Genomic DNA, 16791 nt, shown 5'->3' with positions numbered 1-16791 from the left:
AATAGTTTTATGAAGCCAACAGATTTTCCATTAGAATTCTTTAATTTCTTAACCTGTTCAGTAGTATGATCTAAAAGTTATCGGAAACCCATACATGTCTGAAACTCCTATGACTCCTCTCGAACATGAAGCATCAAACAATGGCTGTCTATAAGTGACAAAATATTTAAAAAGATGTGATTGAGGATCTGATACGATGCAATTGACAAAGAAACTTGGTTACTGGTAGAATTATGACTGATAACATTTTACTAGGTGGATATACTAGATTTTTTAGGAGTGCCATATAATTTTCAGAATATCATATTAATAACATTTACCTGTACAATATACACTGAGAAGGTTTATCACCACTTATTTGATAGAGCTTCCCATGTAGTTTAACAAAAAAACAAGCCTGATTAGTTTAATATTCTTCTCTCTCATATGCTTCTGGGGGTTCTCTCTGAAGCTTCCCAAAGTTAGCTAGAGGTTTAAAGAACTTCAGTTAGAATTTGATAGTTGGGAAGTTTGTCAAAAATATCAAAAATATTTTAAAACTCTTAGTCAAATAGGCTCATATGTCGCTGTGGAACAATACTTATTCACTTAACCAAAGGGACAATAAAAGACTTCAAAAGCAAATATCAGAAGTTTTAACAGATTGCTAGTTAAAAGGAAAAAAACTTTACAACTGTTTATCAAAAGCAGACAAATATTTTAAGAAAATTTTGAACAATACTTATTCACTTAACCAAAGTGACAATAAAAGACTTCGAAAGCAAATATCAGAAGTTTTAACACATTGCTGGTTAAAGGAAAAAAAACTTTACAGTTGTTTATCAAAAGCAGATCAATATTTTAAGAAAATTTTGTCCTTTGTTTTTAAGAAAACCAAATTCAGGCTTTGTACCAGTTTACCTTTAATATTGAAATTCATTTATTCAGTTAAATTTATTCTAATCTTTACTAGTCCTGACCACACAAAGAACACCTTTCTAAAGATTCATTTTTTTCCTTCACAACCTTGTAGAGCTTTCTATATACATATTGTCGCTTATTTTCTTTTCCTTTAGAAATTGCCAGTTTTAGAACAAACTTTCTTTTCCCTTAACAAAACATATTTCCATTCCTTACACCTTCTTTTTCCTTGCATACAAAAGTGTTTTATTAACTTTGTAGTTTTAATTGCATATTTAATTATAATAAACCTTGAAAACCTTAGTTTCTAATGAAAACTAAGGAGTAAACAATTATGAACTTTTATATAGTATTTTGTAGATAGGCAAACTTGTAAATGCTATTTGTAATTTCAAAAAGCAGGTGTTTCTTTAAAGAAAATGTCTCAGTGTGGCACCAAATGTATTTAATTTATTAATAGTCCTAAATATCTTTATTTCTGTAAAAGGAAACCTATGTTCAGTAATTAATGCCCCAGTACCTTATTTGAAAATGATCTGGATATTTGATGAATTCCCATCATTGAACTTAAGTTATCAGTTTCAGGTTGCAAAAAAAATTGGAGTAATTATTTTTAGATAGATATAATTATTTCTAAGGAGTTCACCTAAAAATTTTATTTCATTTACATTTAATTTACTTAAAAGTTTCATCATATCAGGTTATTTTTCTTGCCAAGAAAATTTCTTACAGGAATGAGATCTTATTTGATTTCTAGTAAATCTAGGTACCATGAATGGGAGCTGTAGCCACTGGCTTACACCACAGCCACAGCAACACAGGATCCCAGGATCCAAGCTGCGTCTGCAACCTACACCACAGCTCACAGAAACTCTGGATCCTTAAACCACTGAGGGAGGCCAGGAATTGAACCTGCGTCCTCGTCCGTGTCCGGGTTCATTAATGCTGAGTCACGACAGGAACTCCGATTTTCTCATGCTTATTTCTCAGTATTTCATGTGCCCCATCTCCCTGCTTTTTTTCTTTTCTCAATGTTTACCAGCAATTTCAATATGAGATAATTTGGTAAGGTTTCGACATTGTCTTCCTCAGTGTTTTCATTAAACTTGCTGGATCTATGGAGTTTGTTTTCTTCAAACTTGGAAGCATTTAGGGAATTTTTTTTCCTTCTACTTCCATCCTTTCCCATTCAGATACCCCCAATTATTCATATCTTAGACCACAGATATTGTTTCACAGATGAGTAAGGAGCTAATCATTTTCCCAGTCTTTTTTTCTTTGCCTTAGTTTGGATTATTTGTATTGCTATATCTGCTATGTCTTCAATTTTGGTGTCTTTATTTTTTTATATCTAATATACGGATATCATTAATTTTTAAAATTTCTAATATTTTCAGTACTAAAACTTTCATCTAATTCTTTTTAATATACTTCATTCCTCTCTTTGCTGTGTTCACATTTTTCTTTAAATTGCTGAGCACAGTCAACATATTTATGATAGGTGTTTAACGAATGATTCTTCTAATTCCATGGAACCTCTCTTCATTTGTGGGGGTTTTTTGTTTGTTTGTTCTTGTCTTTTCTAGTGCCGTACCCATGGCATATGGAGGTTTTCAGGCTAGGGGTCCAATCAGAGCTGTAGCCACTGGCCTGCACCAAAGCCACAGCAACTTGGGGTCTGAGCCAAGCCTGCGACCTACACCACAGCTCACGGCAACACCGGATCCTTAATCCACTGAGCAAGGCCAGGGATTGAACCTACAACCTCATCATGGTTCCTAGTCATATTCGTTAACCACTGAGCCATGACGGGAACTCCCATTTGTGTCTTTTTCTATTATGTGTTACAATTTTTTGCTTCTTGGCATGCCTGGTAATTTCGACTGGGCACTGGACATTGGACACTGACAAAGAGTAAACAGATATGACCTTGTTGAATTCACCCTATGCACATGCAGCTAACATTCAATAAAAACTAAAAACAAGTGATAATGCAGATCTACAAAGTACTTTGAATGGTTTCTTTCTTCCTGGATTTCTGCCCTGTAAGTTCCAATTATCCCAGATTCCTTCAATTCTTAACTCTGTTCCTTAACTCATCTTCAACTCAGGAAAATTATTGTGTTCTGCTTATGATCCTCTTTCCCGCATCAAGATCTGGAAAGCTCCTTTAGGCAGTAAATGAGGGTCACCTTGTTTCTCTTAGAATCACAGTCCTTTTTTGACTTTAGTCTACTTCTTGAAAACCATTGTTTTTAACATTTTGTCCTGTTTTCTAGGTGCTTACTATGGAATTATCATTCTAGTACTTCCATTATGCCCAGAAGCAAAATTCCCTGTACGTCACTTTAAATTTTATTTTGGAGGAGTTCCCCTTGTGGCGCAGGGGAAACGAATTCAACTAGGAACCATGAGGTTGCTGGTCCGATCCCTGGCCTCGCTGTTGAGTGGGTTAAGGATCTGGCGTTGCTGTGAGCTGTGGTGTAGATTGAAGATGTGGCTCGGATCTGGCATTGCAGTGGCTGTGGTGTAGGCTGGCAGCTACAGCTCTGATTTGAGCCCTAAGCCTACAAACCTCCATATGCCATGGGTGCAGCCCTAAAAAGACAAAAGTCAAAAAAAAATTTTATTTTGGAGATAGCAGTTTAGTCACTGGATATAATATTCTTGTTAATTCAATATTGGTTATTCTTTAATTCATAAAATAATGGTGACAATTCCATTTGCATGTTAGAAGTTACTTATATAATTAAATATTTTATACAGGCAGATATGATTATTATTTCATGCATAAAAGTAAAAATTCAGTATTCAAATTTTATCTTAAATGAAAATTTTAATTAAACTATAGCTTATTTGTATTATCAACACATAGCATAGATTTTAGTTATACTAAAACTCTTTCCTATGTAAAAACCATGAGGTATAAAATAAGATAAAGGGATGTAATGTACAGCACTGGGAATACAGCCAATATTTTATAATAACTTTAAATGAAATATAATCTATAAAAATATTAAATCACTAATTGTACACCTGAAACTAATATTGTTGTTAATCAACTATACTTCAATAAAACAAAACTCTCCTAAGACTGTTTAAAAATTTTAAACATTTTGTTTAAACACAAGTTATTATAAACATACAGCAGAGGAAATCTGTTTCCCCCTATTATTAAAGCGTAATTCTAAATCACTAAATAAATAATTAATCCAATAGCAAAAATTTAAACATGAGTGTATAATTTTCAAAGGCCTATGCGTATTAGTTGAAAAGAAGCACATCTAAAACTACCACAGAAAAGAAAGTGGTAGTAAGATATGGTATTTAATAAAATTCTAGACCCTGTGGCTTGGATGTTTAATGGTTGTACTGTATTTATTTGTGGAAATGACAGAGCACTCTCTTTATTTTCAAACGAAGTCAGATCACAAAATGCCACTTGATGTTAGAAATCTGCATATTTTGGTCTGGCATGATTTCTTCCATACAGATTTCAGTTTGATGGCCACTAGAAGAGATTAAAATACACAATGAAAAATAAATTCAAGCAAAATATACATAAGGAAAAATTTTTACAAACTACAAATTCTCTGAGAAAAGCCTCAGAGGCAGAAAGCTTTTTTATACAAAAACAAATGTATAAAGAGCTATAAATGCTATTCTAAGTTAAAGCAAAGTCTCATTCAGATAGAAGCTGGATATGAGAAGCCCTATTATCAAATAAATCCTACCTGGGGATAAATACGTCAAAAATATATATTTTTTATATGGGTTAGGCAACAAACACTGTAAGCAGAAAGAATCTGTAGAAACCAAAAATAATCTGGAGAAAGGGTAAATGCTGAATATAATGGATGTGACAGAGATGTTTAAACCTAAGGATTTTTCTTTCCAAGCCTTATGGTCTGTGACTGACTGAGAAAATATGTTGTACGCATCGGTTGAGTGTTTCAAGACTTGAAATGCCCCAAAGTGTAGTGAACAAGAGGGACAGATAAGTGAAAATGGAAAGATTACATATATCAGTATCACCAGGAATATAACCTTAAATTAGTATTTCAGGATATTTTTAATATCCATGAATCTGATAATGATATAATTAAGAGAAAAATTTGGTTACAGAAATTTTAAACAGACAAGAATGAAAACAAAAAAATACTTTTTCAAACTTTTCACAACGGGGTGTTCTAGCTTCATCCTGCATCTTCTGTTCTACTGGGCACAATCCATGTCAATAAATGTATAGTCTCAGGCCTTTATTTTTATCCCAAATCATTTAAGTTGTACAAATACTGCTGTCATGTTTTTTTTTTCCCCCCCTGAGGCCAAAGATCAACTTAAACATACATAAAACAAGAGGAGAGTATTTGTTGGGATGAAGCTTATAACACAACAATTTGCAAAAGATAAAAGAGAGAAAAGGTGAAAGAAAGATCAGTCCAGTATAAAGCAATATTATTCTATGTGGCCTGGTTTGGGTGTTAGAGAAATTGAGAGTAAACATTTATGTTCACTTGTAACAATTTGATATTGTTGTTACATTTTGATTGCATATTACAGAATGATCACGCCACAAAGGTTTAGAAATTAAACCAAACAAAATCAATCAAAATTATCTTAGACCACATCTGAGAAGCAAGGAAAGCTTGAACTTTAATAAGAGATACTACACATCTTGGTCAACATATACAACAAACACTAGGGTAGGGTTTTCACAGTAGCTCCTTGTTATTACTGTTACTTTTTGGTGGGTGGTGAGAAGCCCTTTAGCATGGTGCGTACTGCGTACTTTGGACCATTGAGCCCCTGGTGGTCTTTTTTTGGGAAAAGAGTGTATTTTTCTTTTACAGGGTATCAGAACTTTCATGATGGCCTAGTACTGTCAAAAGAAAATATCTGGATGTCCTGAAGACAGACAATTCCAGAATTTTTATGTTAAGGACAATGAATACTAAGTACCAGCCCGAGCTCAGGCTGTTCATGGATCATGCATTTTATTTTTCATATCTATATTTATTTGAGAGACATTTCAGTTGTCTCCAAAAGCTCAAGTAAGTTGGTAGGATAACTGATAAGATTTTGTAGCTGTTTCCATAAGAAATATCTGGTAGCCCAAGAAAGAAATGGGAACTTGTTAATGGAAAACCCTAAATGAGAGAGATCAATGAAAGTCATGAAAGTCATGATAGGAGATCAATGGCACATGATAACTACACTGGAAAAGGGATCGAAAGACTAACCAAACTAATTAGGTGAAAATAAATCAGGAGTTAAAGAGTTCAGACGTGGTGGCAATTGTCATACACTATAGAAGGTGTGTCTCAGGAATCAATGGTCCCTTTTCTTCCACATTCCACATTATTAAACTTTGCTAAGGGAGAATTGTGCAGATGTAAAATATATTGTGTAAGCATATCTTAATGCATGTCAGAGAGGCCATGATTATAGGGAAGGGATTACAAACACTGGTGCGTCAGCAAAGGAGAAGCTATGTAAGATATTTAAGGCAGAACAATAATTCCGTAAAGTGCAGATCACAGGTTTCTATGTGGCAATATGTAAACTCCCTTGATGATGCAAAGACAAAGGAAAACAAAGCTACTGGGCTGAACTATGATTCCTAACATGCATTTACTTCAGAAACTCTGGGAGGAGGAGGAACCACAGAAGGAAGATCACGACAGCCGGAAGAGGAAAGGAAGCTACTTTCTTTCACACTAATATAACCTCAATTCTCTTTAGAGCAGCAAGGAAGCCACTTCAAATTTTACCACTCTAAATATACTTGCAGTTAGGGGTGGTCAGTGACTCAATTTTGATCAAAGAACAGGAAGTGGGTGTTTCCAGTCTGACATGTAAAGAGCTTGGAAAACATCACTCTCATCCTCACAACCAGAAGAATTCTGAACAAACAAAATCAACAACTTTCTTAAATCCATCAGAGAACTGAGATCACAGGGCCAAGTGCTGTGCTGAAAACTAATGAGACAAACAATGCTGCTGGAGGCAATACTAGGAGAAACATTTCAACTTTAATGGATAAATTAGCTTCAAAGTTAAAAAAATCTTAGGGTTGATGGGGAATCATAGAGAGGCCTTCATATTTCCCTGATTGAAAATTAAGAGAAAAAAAAAAAATCTCCCTTTGCTTCCAGCAATTGGAGGGGAAAAATTCTCATTTTGAAATACCTATTGCTCTCTGGTCTCCTTAACAGGCCATGCCCTCAAGGGAAAAATGTTTTATCAGGACCTAACCAATTTGGGTTTTATCAAACCCTAACTGACCAAGGGGAAAATAAATGCCCAAATCCAAATCACTCTACATCGGGTGGGGAAAATACCCAAATACAGTTCCCAATATCCTTCTTCTCTCAGATATGGGGAAGGGTAGGCAAATAGTAGTTGAGAAAGTCACATTCCAGGGACCCAGACTCACTAAAAGACTGAAACCTAATCAGAGGAATATAATGTGCTTCTTTTTCCTCACAACTTAAGACCACACCAATACGTCACATCTACTATATAATATCAGGGGAATCCTACTTCAAGAAGTACAAGACTTATACTCTATTTAAGAAAGAGTCTCTAGGACAACCCAAAGACAAGAGGGGGGACAAAAATAAGGACATCAGAATAAATTTTTACCTGACCATTCAGCTACAGCAAACAGAAAAAACAGCCTAAAATCCTAGCCAGAAAAGTGGAAAGCCTAAAGGCCTATGTTTCTCAGTTTCTGTTACTCAAATACCTCATTTCTGGCTCTCAACAAAAAAATTATAAATACATGCAGAAAAGCAATGAAATAAAGCAAACAAAAAAGCAGCCTGGGAGTTCCCGTTGTGGTGCAGTGGTTAACAAATCCGACCAGGAACCATGAGGTTTCGGGTTCAATCCCTAGCCTTGCTCAGTGGGTTAAGGATCCAGTGTTGCCGTGAGCTATGGCGTAGGTTGCAGATGCAGCTCAGATCTGACGTTGCTGTGGCTCTGGCGTAAGCCGGTGGCTACAGGTCTGATTAGACCCCTAGCCTGGGAACCTCCATATGCCACAGGAGAGCCAAGAAAAAAAAATTTAAAAAGCAGCCTGAAGAGACAAAGCAAGTATCTGATTCAGATTCAAATGGCAGAAATTTTGGAATGATCAAACTGAGAATTTAAAATAATTATGATTAATATATTAAGAGCACTAATGAAGAAGGAGGACAAGATGCAAGAATACATGGGCACCGTAAGGGTGAAATGGAAACTCTAAGAGTCAAAAGCAAACACTAGAAATCTAAAATGTTGTAGCACAAATTAAAAATACCTTATCAGACACAACTTAGAATAGATTTACAAGGAGGTCCTGCTAAATAGCATTGAGAACTATGTCTAGATACTCAGGTTGCAACAGAAGAAAGGGTGGGGGAAAAACTGTAATTGTAATGTATACATGTAAGGATAACCTGACCCCCTTGCTGTACAGTGGGAAAATTAAAAAAAAAAAATTAAAAATACCACTGATGGGCTCAGTGGTAGATTGGACATGGTGGAGAAAAGAATCAGAGTGCATGAACAATATATCAAAAGAAATTGTCTAAAAAACAAACCAAAAAAAAGAAAAAGGCTGAAAAAGAGGGGGAATCAAATACTCAAAAACTGTGAAACAACAAGTATAAAAAAAATTCTATCAATAATTAATAACTTACCAAAAGGGAAAGCACCAGGCCCAGATAGGTCCAATGGTCAATTCCATCAAACACTTAAAAAAGAAATTACGCCTGTGCTCTACAATCTCTTGCAGAAAATAGAAGCAAATGGAAAAGTTCCTAACTTATTCAATGAGGCCAGAATTCCTCTAATACCTAAACTAAAGACATTACGTGAAACAAAATGGCAGGCTATTATTTCTCAGAGCATAGAAATAAAAATCCTCAACAAAATGTGAGCAAATTGATCCAGCAATGTATATACAGAATGACATACCATGACAAAATGGGATTTATCCCAGGTAGGCCAGGCTAATTCAACACCTGAAAATCAATTACTGTAATCCATCACAATAGAAAAATCACACACTCATATCACTAGATGTAGGAAAAGCATTTGACAGAATCCAGCACTTGCTTATGATTAAAAAAAAAAAAAAAAGACAAGACTCCTGGCAAAGTAGGAATAAAGGGGAACTGTCTCAACTTAAAAAAAGAACACCTAGGAGTTCCCATTGTGGCGCAGTGGTTTACCAATCCGACTAGGAAGCATGAGGTTGCGGGTTCATTCCCTGGCCTTGCTCAGTGGGTTAATGATCCAGCATTGCCATGAGCTATGGTGTGGGTTGCAGACTTAGCTTGGATCCCGAGTTGCTGTGGCTCTGATATAGGCCAGTGGCTACAGCTCTGATTAGACCCCTAGCCTGGGAAACTCCATATGCTGTAGGAACGGCTCAAGAAAAAGGCAAAAAGACAAAAAAAAAAAAAAAAAAATGAAAAAAAAGAAAAAAAGAAAATAAAAATGAACATCTATAAGACACCTCCAGCTAACATCATATTTAATAAGTAACTAGATGCTTTCCATATAATATTGGGAACAAGTCAGGAATGTACCTTCTCACCACTATTCAACATCATACTGGAAGAACTAGCTAATGAAATGTAAAACAAGAAAATGAAATAAAAGTTATATACATTAAGAAGGAAGAAATAAAACTGTCACTTCACAGATGACATCACATCATCTATGTAGAAAATCCTAATGAATCTACACTATCAAAAAACACAAAGAATTCTGTTACTATTAAATGATTAGGCAAGGTTGTAAGATATAAATTTAATATAGAAAGGTCACTTGACTTTCTATATGCTAGCAATGAACAATTTGAACTTGAAATTCAAATTTGAACACGGTTTGAATGCAGAACACTATTTAAATTAGTACCAAAGGTGGAGAGAAGAAACACTTAGGTATATGTCTACAAAAGATGTACAGAATCTGGACGAAGAAAGCTGCAAAACTCTGATGAAAAAAATCAAAGATGATCTAAATAAATGTAAGAATTTCAATGTTCATTTACAGAAAAACAATACTATGATGTTAGTTCTTTCCAAATTGATCTATAGATTCTGCCTAATACCATCAAAATTCCAACAAGTTACTTCATGGATTTTGACAAACTGATTCTAAGTTTTACATGGAAAAACAAAGACCCAGAATTGCTAACACAACACTGAAGGAGAGAAGACTGATACTGTCTGACCTCAAGATTTACTATAAAGCTACAGTAAATCAAGGCATTATGGTACTGACAAAAGAACAAGTAAATATTTTATTTAATGGAACAGAATAGAGAGTTCAGAAACAGACCCACATAAATAATCAAAAGATACTTGACAAAGGCAATACAATATAGAAAGGATAGTCTGATCAACAAATGGCACAGGATCAACTGGAACACCACTCTCCAAATGTAAAGTGCATAACTGTGAAACTTCTAGAAGATAACACATGAGAAAAATCTATGTGACTTTGGATTTGGCAATGAGTTTTTAGATACACCAAAAGCATGATCCAGGAAAGAAGTGATTGATTAGTCAGGCTTCGTTAAAATTAAAAACTTACACTATGAGAAAGACACTATTAGATGAATGAAAACACAAAGTATAGATAGGGATAAAATATTTGCAAAACACATAGAGAGAACTGGTATCCAAAATACACAAACAACTTTTAAAACTCAATAATAAAAGAAAGCACCTTAATTAAAAAATGGCAAAAGATCTGAACAGACACCTTACCAAAAAAGGTATACAGATGGCAGATAAACGTATGAAAATATTATCAATAGTATATGTCACCAAGAAATTGCAAATTAAAACAATGGGATATCACTATGCAACTGTCTAAATAGCTAAAATCCCCAAACACTGGTAATATTAAATGTTGGCAAGGATGTGAAGTGACAGGAACTCACCTATTGCTGGTGGGAATGGAAATTGACACAGCTACTTTGGAAGATGGTTTTGACAGTACCTACACATAGTTTTACCATATGATCCAGCAATTGTGCTCCTAGGTATTTCCCCAAATGAGTTGAAAACTTATGTCCACATAAAAACCTACACATGAATGTTTATAGCAGCTTTATTGATGACTACCAAAAACTGTAAGCAACCAAGATATCTTTCAATAGGTGAATGAATACAATGTGGTACATCTATACAATGGATGAAAATAAATGATACAACAAATAAAAGAAATGATAAAAAGACATGAGTTATCAAACCATGAAAAGATATGAAGGAAACCTAAATGTCTGTTACTAAGTGAAAGAAAGCAGTCTGAAAAACTACATACTGTAAGACTCTAACCATATAACATTCTGGAAAAGGCAAAATTATAGCGATAGCAGAAAGATTAGTGATTGCCAGTGGCTTGAGAGGGGCCAGGGAAGAGGGAAGGGATGAATATGTGGTGCACATGAGACTGTATGATAATCTCTTGTATGCTGTTGCAATAGTAAATAATAGTATATATTGTTTATATGCTATCTGAATATGTATGTTTTGTGTGTCAGGTGTTGACATGCACATATTTATTTGAAGTGTACATTTTTAAACGTTTTGATATGTGTACTCCCATGAAACCATCACCACAACCAAGACAGTATATACATATATATAAGAAGGTTATTTTCCTGATCGAAAGGAACTGATTCAGCAGGCATATTTTTTTTGCCCTTTGTCCTACACCTTTTTCTTTTAGAATGTGGACACAATCTCTATCTACATAGAAGACTTTGTGAGAATAAAAGTCATGTGGAAAGTGTGAAGGATCATCAAGACAGAAGGAACCGGAGACTTCTTTGGTGATAGCTGAAACCACCCTATCAATCCTAGACTATCCAGGTCAAGAATTCTCATTTGGAGGAAAAAAGGAGATACTCCTATTTGGTTAGACCACTGCAGGCGCTAGAGTGAGAAATTCTTAACTGACCCAGCTATTCATTAGTTTTGCCTATGAAATATTTTCTTTCGAAAAGAGAAACGACAGAAAAAAATCTTAATGATCAGAAATATAACTTTTCCCAAATCTTTCTGTAATGAAACATCTTAACCCTGGATAAGGCTAGGGGTCATTAAATAAGGGAAAAGAGGAATGGATGAAGAAAATTGGAGATTTTTACCCTGAAGAAAAGTCTGCATATGAAGGGTGGTAACAGTTATCCTCAAATATCTGAGGGACTTGCTGATGGATGGGCCATGGGATTTATGTCTTGTTATTAGAAATATAATTGGTACTATATGTAAAAGGCTCATGGGGGCAATATGAGGTGTTATGTGGAAGAACTTTTACATCCATGTCAATAGTATACAAAGACGGAATACGTTGTGATTAGTGCAGAGTTTTCTGATGTTGCACATGTTTGAGCCTAGGCTGGAAAACCATTTGGCAGGAGAGTTTGCGATTTATTTTCCAAATATTATAACCCCCAAATTTAAGTGAATGACTTTGGGCATTCAGATAACACATACAAAGGAAAAACAAGAGTCCAGAACTTGGAAGTTTCAAAGACCACACACACTCTTTTCATTAAACCACCGCATCTCCAGGAGACCACTAGCAAGGAGATTTAAATAACAGATGAGAATTCGATCAAAGGAATTTTAAGGTACCTCCCCAGACCGCAGTTACCGATTTATCAAAAGAAAGGGAATGAACAAAACTTAGAGTATGACATAAATAAAAAAGGAAGATGTCTTTTGGATTGAAGGATCTGTTCATTTCAGCGGGGTCTCAACACTTACTAGGAGACCTGGCTCTGGAACAGGGGCAGGTCTTGCAAACCGTTTCCTAAATTTCATCTTCCTTTTTCTTAGGTTTTGCATACGTTCAACACGTTTATCTGTGGACTTTCGGGAAAATTAAAAGGAAAGAAAACTTTTTACAACATTAACAACATAGCATGCTGACATTATTTTCCGTTTCTGTCAATTAAAAAACATGAACACAATCAGTGCCCATGGCTTACATGTCAGACAAAAAACGTTTTTCAAGTGGGTGGCTTACAGATGAAGAAAACACTTTGAAGCTTCAGCAAAGTTTTCAAATGAAACTATTTACTCTTGTTTTCCACTTCACTAACTGGCACAATTACATAGATCTAAGACTCACAGATATTTATCTTTACTTTAGTTTAAAGGGAATGTTCATTTAAAAACCCCAAAGAGATGTTTCTCTATGGCAGTAAGAAAACAAAATCCATGAACTCTTTAGTTTTCTTGAATGCTGCGTCACACAGATTTTTATGGCCCCACTGTACAGCATCTATAAGTCTCAGATATCTAGGGGATCAAACTAGAATGCTTTGAAGATAACAAAATAGAGTAGTAGAGTAGAAAGGATAGGAATAACAGGAACTTTTTCCACTGCCAGTGTGAGTGAAATTGGTACCAATGCTTTGAAAACAATGCAGCATTAGTTTACAACAAAGAAGACATTGGGAGTTCCTGTCGTGGTGCAGCGGAAAACAAATCCGACTAGGAACCATGAGGTTGCGCTTTCTATCCCTCACCTCACTTAGTGGGTTAAGGATCCGGCATTGCTGTGCCTGGGGGACCAACTAGACCCCCAGCCTGGGAACCTCCATATGCCTTGGATACGGCCCTAAAAAAAAAAAAAAATGATTTCCCTAGGATCCAGCCAATTTACTCTTGCTCAAATAATCAACTGAAACACTTGTTTGTGGGTAAAAAAAATATATTCCAGAAGGTTCCCAGTAGCACTGGTCATTATAGGTAAGTATAGAAACAACCCAATGTCCATCACAGGAGAAAGGATTAATGCACTGCAATATGTGCCACAATAAAACATTAAATAACAGTGAAAACAAAGGAATTATAATCTTAGAAAACAATGTGAAGAAGAAAGAATAAATCATACAATGCATTCTGTGTGATCCTTTGTCTATAAAGTTCAAAAGTAAATACTATACTTTTAGAAACACATATGTGTCAAACTATTAAAGTAAAAGATTAGATTGATAAAAATAAAGCTCGAGTTAGTGGTTACCTCTGGGAGACATGTAGAGAGGTTGAGTAGGGAAGTAGTCCTAAGTAAGTTCAAGGATGCTCATGTTTATATTTTATCATCTTATAAATTATATGTGCTACATACATTCTTGTGTATGTACCAAATATTACAGTTAAAAAAAAACTATAAATGATTTAGGTTATCCTAGTTATGATTTATTCTGATAGTTGTCACAAGATCTCAGAGTCCCAAGAAAGATAACACAAAAGTGTCTGGCTAATAAAATTTCTGTCATTGTAGGGACCACCAAAACATAGAGGAACAAGACAAAGTCACACTTTTCAAAAAACCAGAATTATTTATTTAAACATTACCTGATTTTCAGTTATGCGTGAAGGATGATGCCATTTTGAGCCTTCCTACATAACATGTAAAATTAAAAAATAAAAGTCATGCGCACACAGAAAAATCAACTGTTATAACAGGAAGCCTATGCTACTGTTTTGTATATTCGTAATAAATGCTTATTATCTCAACAGCAAGAGGCAGAATCAGAATCAAAACACCAAGGTAAAAATCAAGGTGGAAGATGAAATAGTATTGTGAGAAAAAGGAATCAGCTATAAACATTACCAAGAACATGTAATGATACACTCTTCCTGAGAAGGCAAGTGTGTACAAGAAATCCACAAATCCATGTTTCTGTTGCTATTGACTTCAATGGTGCCACACTTAGGAAAATGGTCTTTAACATGGCTTTCCAAAGCCTGGAAAAGCTGGGGTGATTGAACAACCCCACCCGGTGATAGGGCTTTCTTAAGAACAAGAAGTTTGGCTGTTAAATTTATGGGATTCCCACAGCTTCTCCTAATTTCTAAATGTATCTTAAACCTCCCCCCTTCCTCTAATTTTAATCCAATTGTTTAACTCAAAGACCCAAAAGCAATCTCCTCCCCATTTGAATATTGTCATGCTGGGTCAATAAGTCATTCAACAAACTGGATTGTACCTGCCTGGCCCCTAGCAGGAACGGGATGGGGCTGTTCCTCATCCAGGTGAGTCCCGCCGCCCAGAATCTAGTCTGCCTCCATCACCCTGGATTACCCAACTCCAAAGCACGACCCAGGCCAGGGTGGCCGTCGCAGGGCTTAGGGCGGCGGAGGACTCACGGGGTTGACTTGGACAGCCTCGTCATCCCTCCAGCGAAGGCACATTGCTGCAGAGCCTCGCAGCTCCGGGGCGCCCACTGCCCAAGCTCCCTCCCCAAACCCCCAAGTCCGCCGCGCAGCACCACCTACCGCCCACGAGCCCCGCCCCGTCCCGTCCCGTCACAATTCACTTTATTCCCCCCCCCCCCCCCCCCCGCAACCTTCCGATGGCTCCGCCTTGTCTTCCAATCCCAAAGCAGGGAAAACAAAGTAACTAGCCTCCGGAAAGCCTCTGGAATTAGGGTATCCAGTCACCACAATCCCTTATCCTTCGGGCTTTCTTGCTCAGACAGTCATGAAATACCAATTTTCCATCTTTCCAGTCCTCATCTTCCTGTTCTACAGGAGGTCCACTTCCCTTCTTAACACATCTAGCTTAGATTCCAGGGTGCCTCACTGCAGCCTATCGTCAGGGTTCTCAATTCCATTACGTCATTCTTCCATCAAGGTTTTCAGTTGGATCCATCCAACTGCTTGTCTTTTCCTGGTCAATAACCGGGCTGCTGCGCGGACAATCTTGACAATGGATATAGCACATTTTCATGATCAGCTCAAACGGGATCCTCACCGCTGCCTACCACTTGTTTTGTATTGCACTAGTTTTTGTTTGTTTTTTTCCCCTACTCTACAGGCTCTTTTTTAAACTGTCCTTCCTCTGTTAAATCTCTGACCCCATCGTCTCCCTGTCACTTTCAGCAGGACAACTTTTGTTTCACACTGATAATGGCTAACATTTGTATAGAGCTTATGCTCAATACTGTTAGATGACTTTATGCTTATTATCTCCTTAACTCCTTACAAAAACCCATCAAGGTAAATGTGTGCTTATTATCATCTGAGAAACAAGGCACTAATATGTTAAATAACTTGCCCTAGGTTACACAATTGAGCTGAGTTTTAAAGCCACAAGGTCTGCCTCCAGAACCTGTGCTTTCAATGATGTGCCTTGTCCCCTATGTACTTTTAAAAGCCCAGACTGGAGCTCCTTCAATTCCCTGCCACCTATAAGCCTAAAATGAGTATCCATGTAATTCTTTGCCCTGTAATCTTGTTGAAATTGAAAGAGTTGTTACCCCTCTTGTCTCAAATAAATCTCTTTGTTTCTGTTCCCATGACATTTCTCTCCTAGAAGCCTTCTCAGAGATCTCACTACAGATTATTTCCTCTTTGTCAACCTCTTTATATTGTCTCTTAAACATTTAAATGGTATATGCTCAAATCTTCCCCTCCTACAATAAACCAAAACCCTTTGAACAACTGCTAATTATTGCCAGTACCCTCTATTTATAATAAATATTCACAAGATTTGTCTATAATTCCCATCCCCTTTACATACAGTGTAATGTTTGGCTTGCTGCCACCTGTTTCAACTCACCTTATTGACACTTGTGGATGGAATTAAGATGGTGGAATAGAAGGACTGCAGCTCAACCTCTCTCCTAAAAACAACAAAATTCACAACCAAAGCCTGAGCAATCTCCACCCAAACAGACAGGAAACCTTAAAAAAGATATCCTACTCCAGAAGACAAAGAGGAGGCCACCATCAAGAGGTAGGAGGGGCGATTTCGCGGTATAAACAACCACATACCTCCCGGGTGGGAAGCTCCGCAGACTGGAAACTAACTGGTTCACAGAGACTCACCTACAGGAGTGAGAGTTCTGAGCCCCACATCAAA

The 16791-nt window shown here is 36.4% G+C and overlaps 1 protein-coding gene across 1 annotated transcript; it reads right to left on the bottom strand.

Moving 5' to 3' along the window:
• Nucleotides 1-4252: 4252 nt before the first annotated feature.
• Nucleotides 4253-15172, bottom strand: CCDC179 (coiled-coil domain containing 179). Its single transcript, NM_001435422.1, has 4 exons — nucleotides 15075-15172; nucleotides 14280-14324; nucleotides 12681-12785; nucleotides 4253-4411 (listed from the first exon to the last, which is right to left on the bottom strand). The coding sequence occupies exons 1-4, from the start codon at nucleotides 15117-15119 to the stop codon at nucleotides 4397-4399; spliced, it is 210 nt and encodes a 69-aa protein (NP_001422351.1). The 5' UTR covers nucleotides 15120-15172; the 3' UTR covers nucleotides 4253-4396.
• Between the last annotated feature and the right edge of the window lie 1619 nt (nucleotides 15173-16791).

Source organism: Sus scrofa, chromosome 2, assembly GCF_054392235.1.
Source record: "Sus scrofa isolate SSC_HxYL_T2T_F1_AM1 chromosome 2, Sscrofa_HxYL_maternal_Yorkshire_Landrace_v2.0, whole genome shotgun sequence".
NCBI lineage: Eukaryota > Metazoa > Chordata > Mammalia > Artiodactyla > Suidae > Sus > Sus scrofa.
This window is presented reverse-complemented; position numbering and strand designations above follow the sequence as displayed.

Bases quoted from the DNA above. Each gene is read 5' to 3' on its own strand.
- CCDC179 (NM_001435422.1), bottom strand. From the start codon at position 15,119: ATGTGCCTTCGCTGGAGGGATGACGAGGCTGTCCAAGTCAACCCC. The intron at 14,325-15,074 runs GTGAGTCCTCCG...CATGTTATGTAG, and splicing joins AGGCTGTCCAAGTCAACCCC to GAAGGCTCAAAATGGCATCA. The intron at 12,786-14,279 runs GTAATGTTTAAA...TTTTCCCGAAAG, and splicing joins CACGCATAACTGAAAATCAG to TCCACAGATAAACGTGTTGA.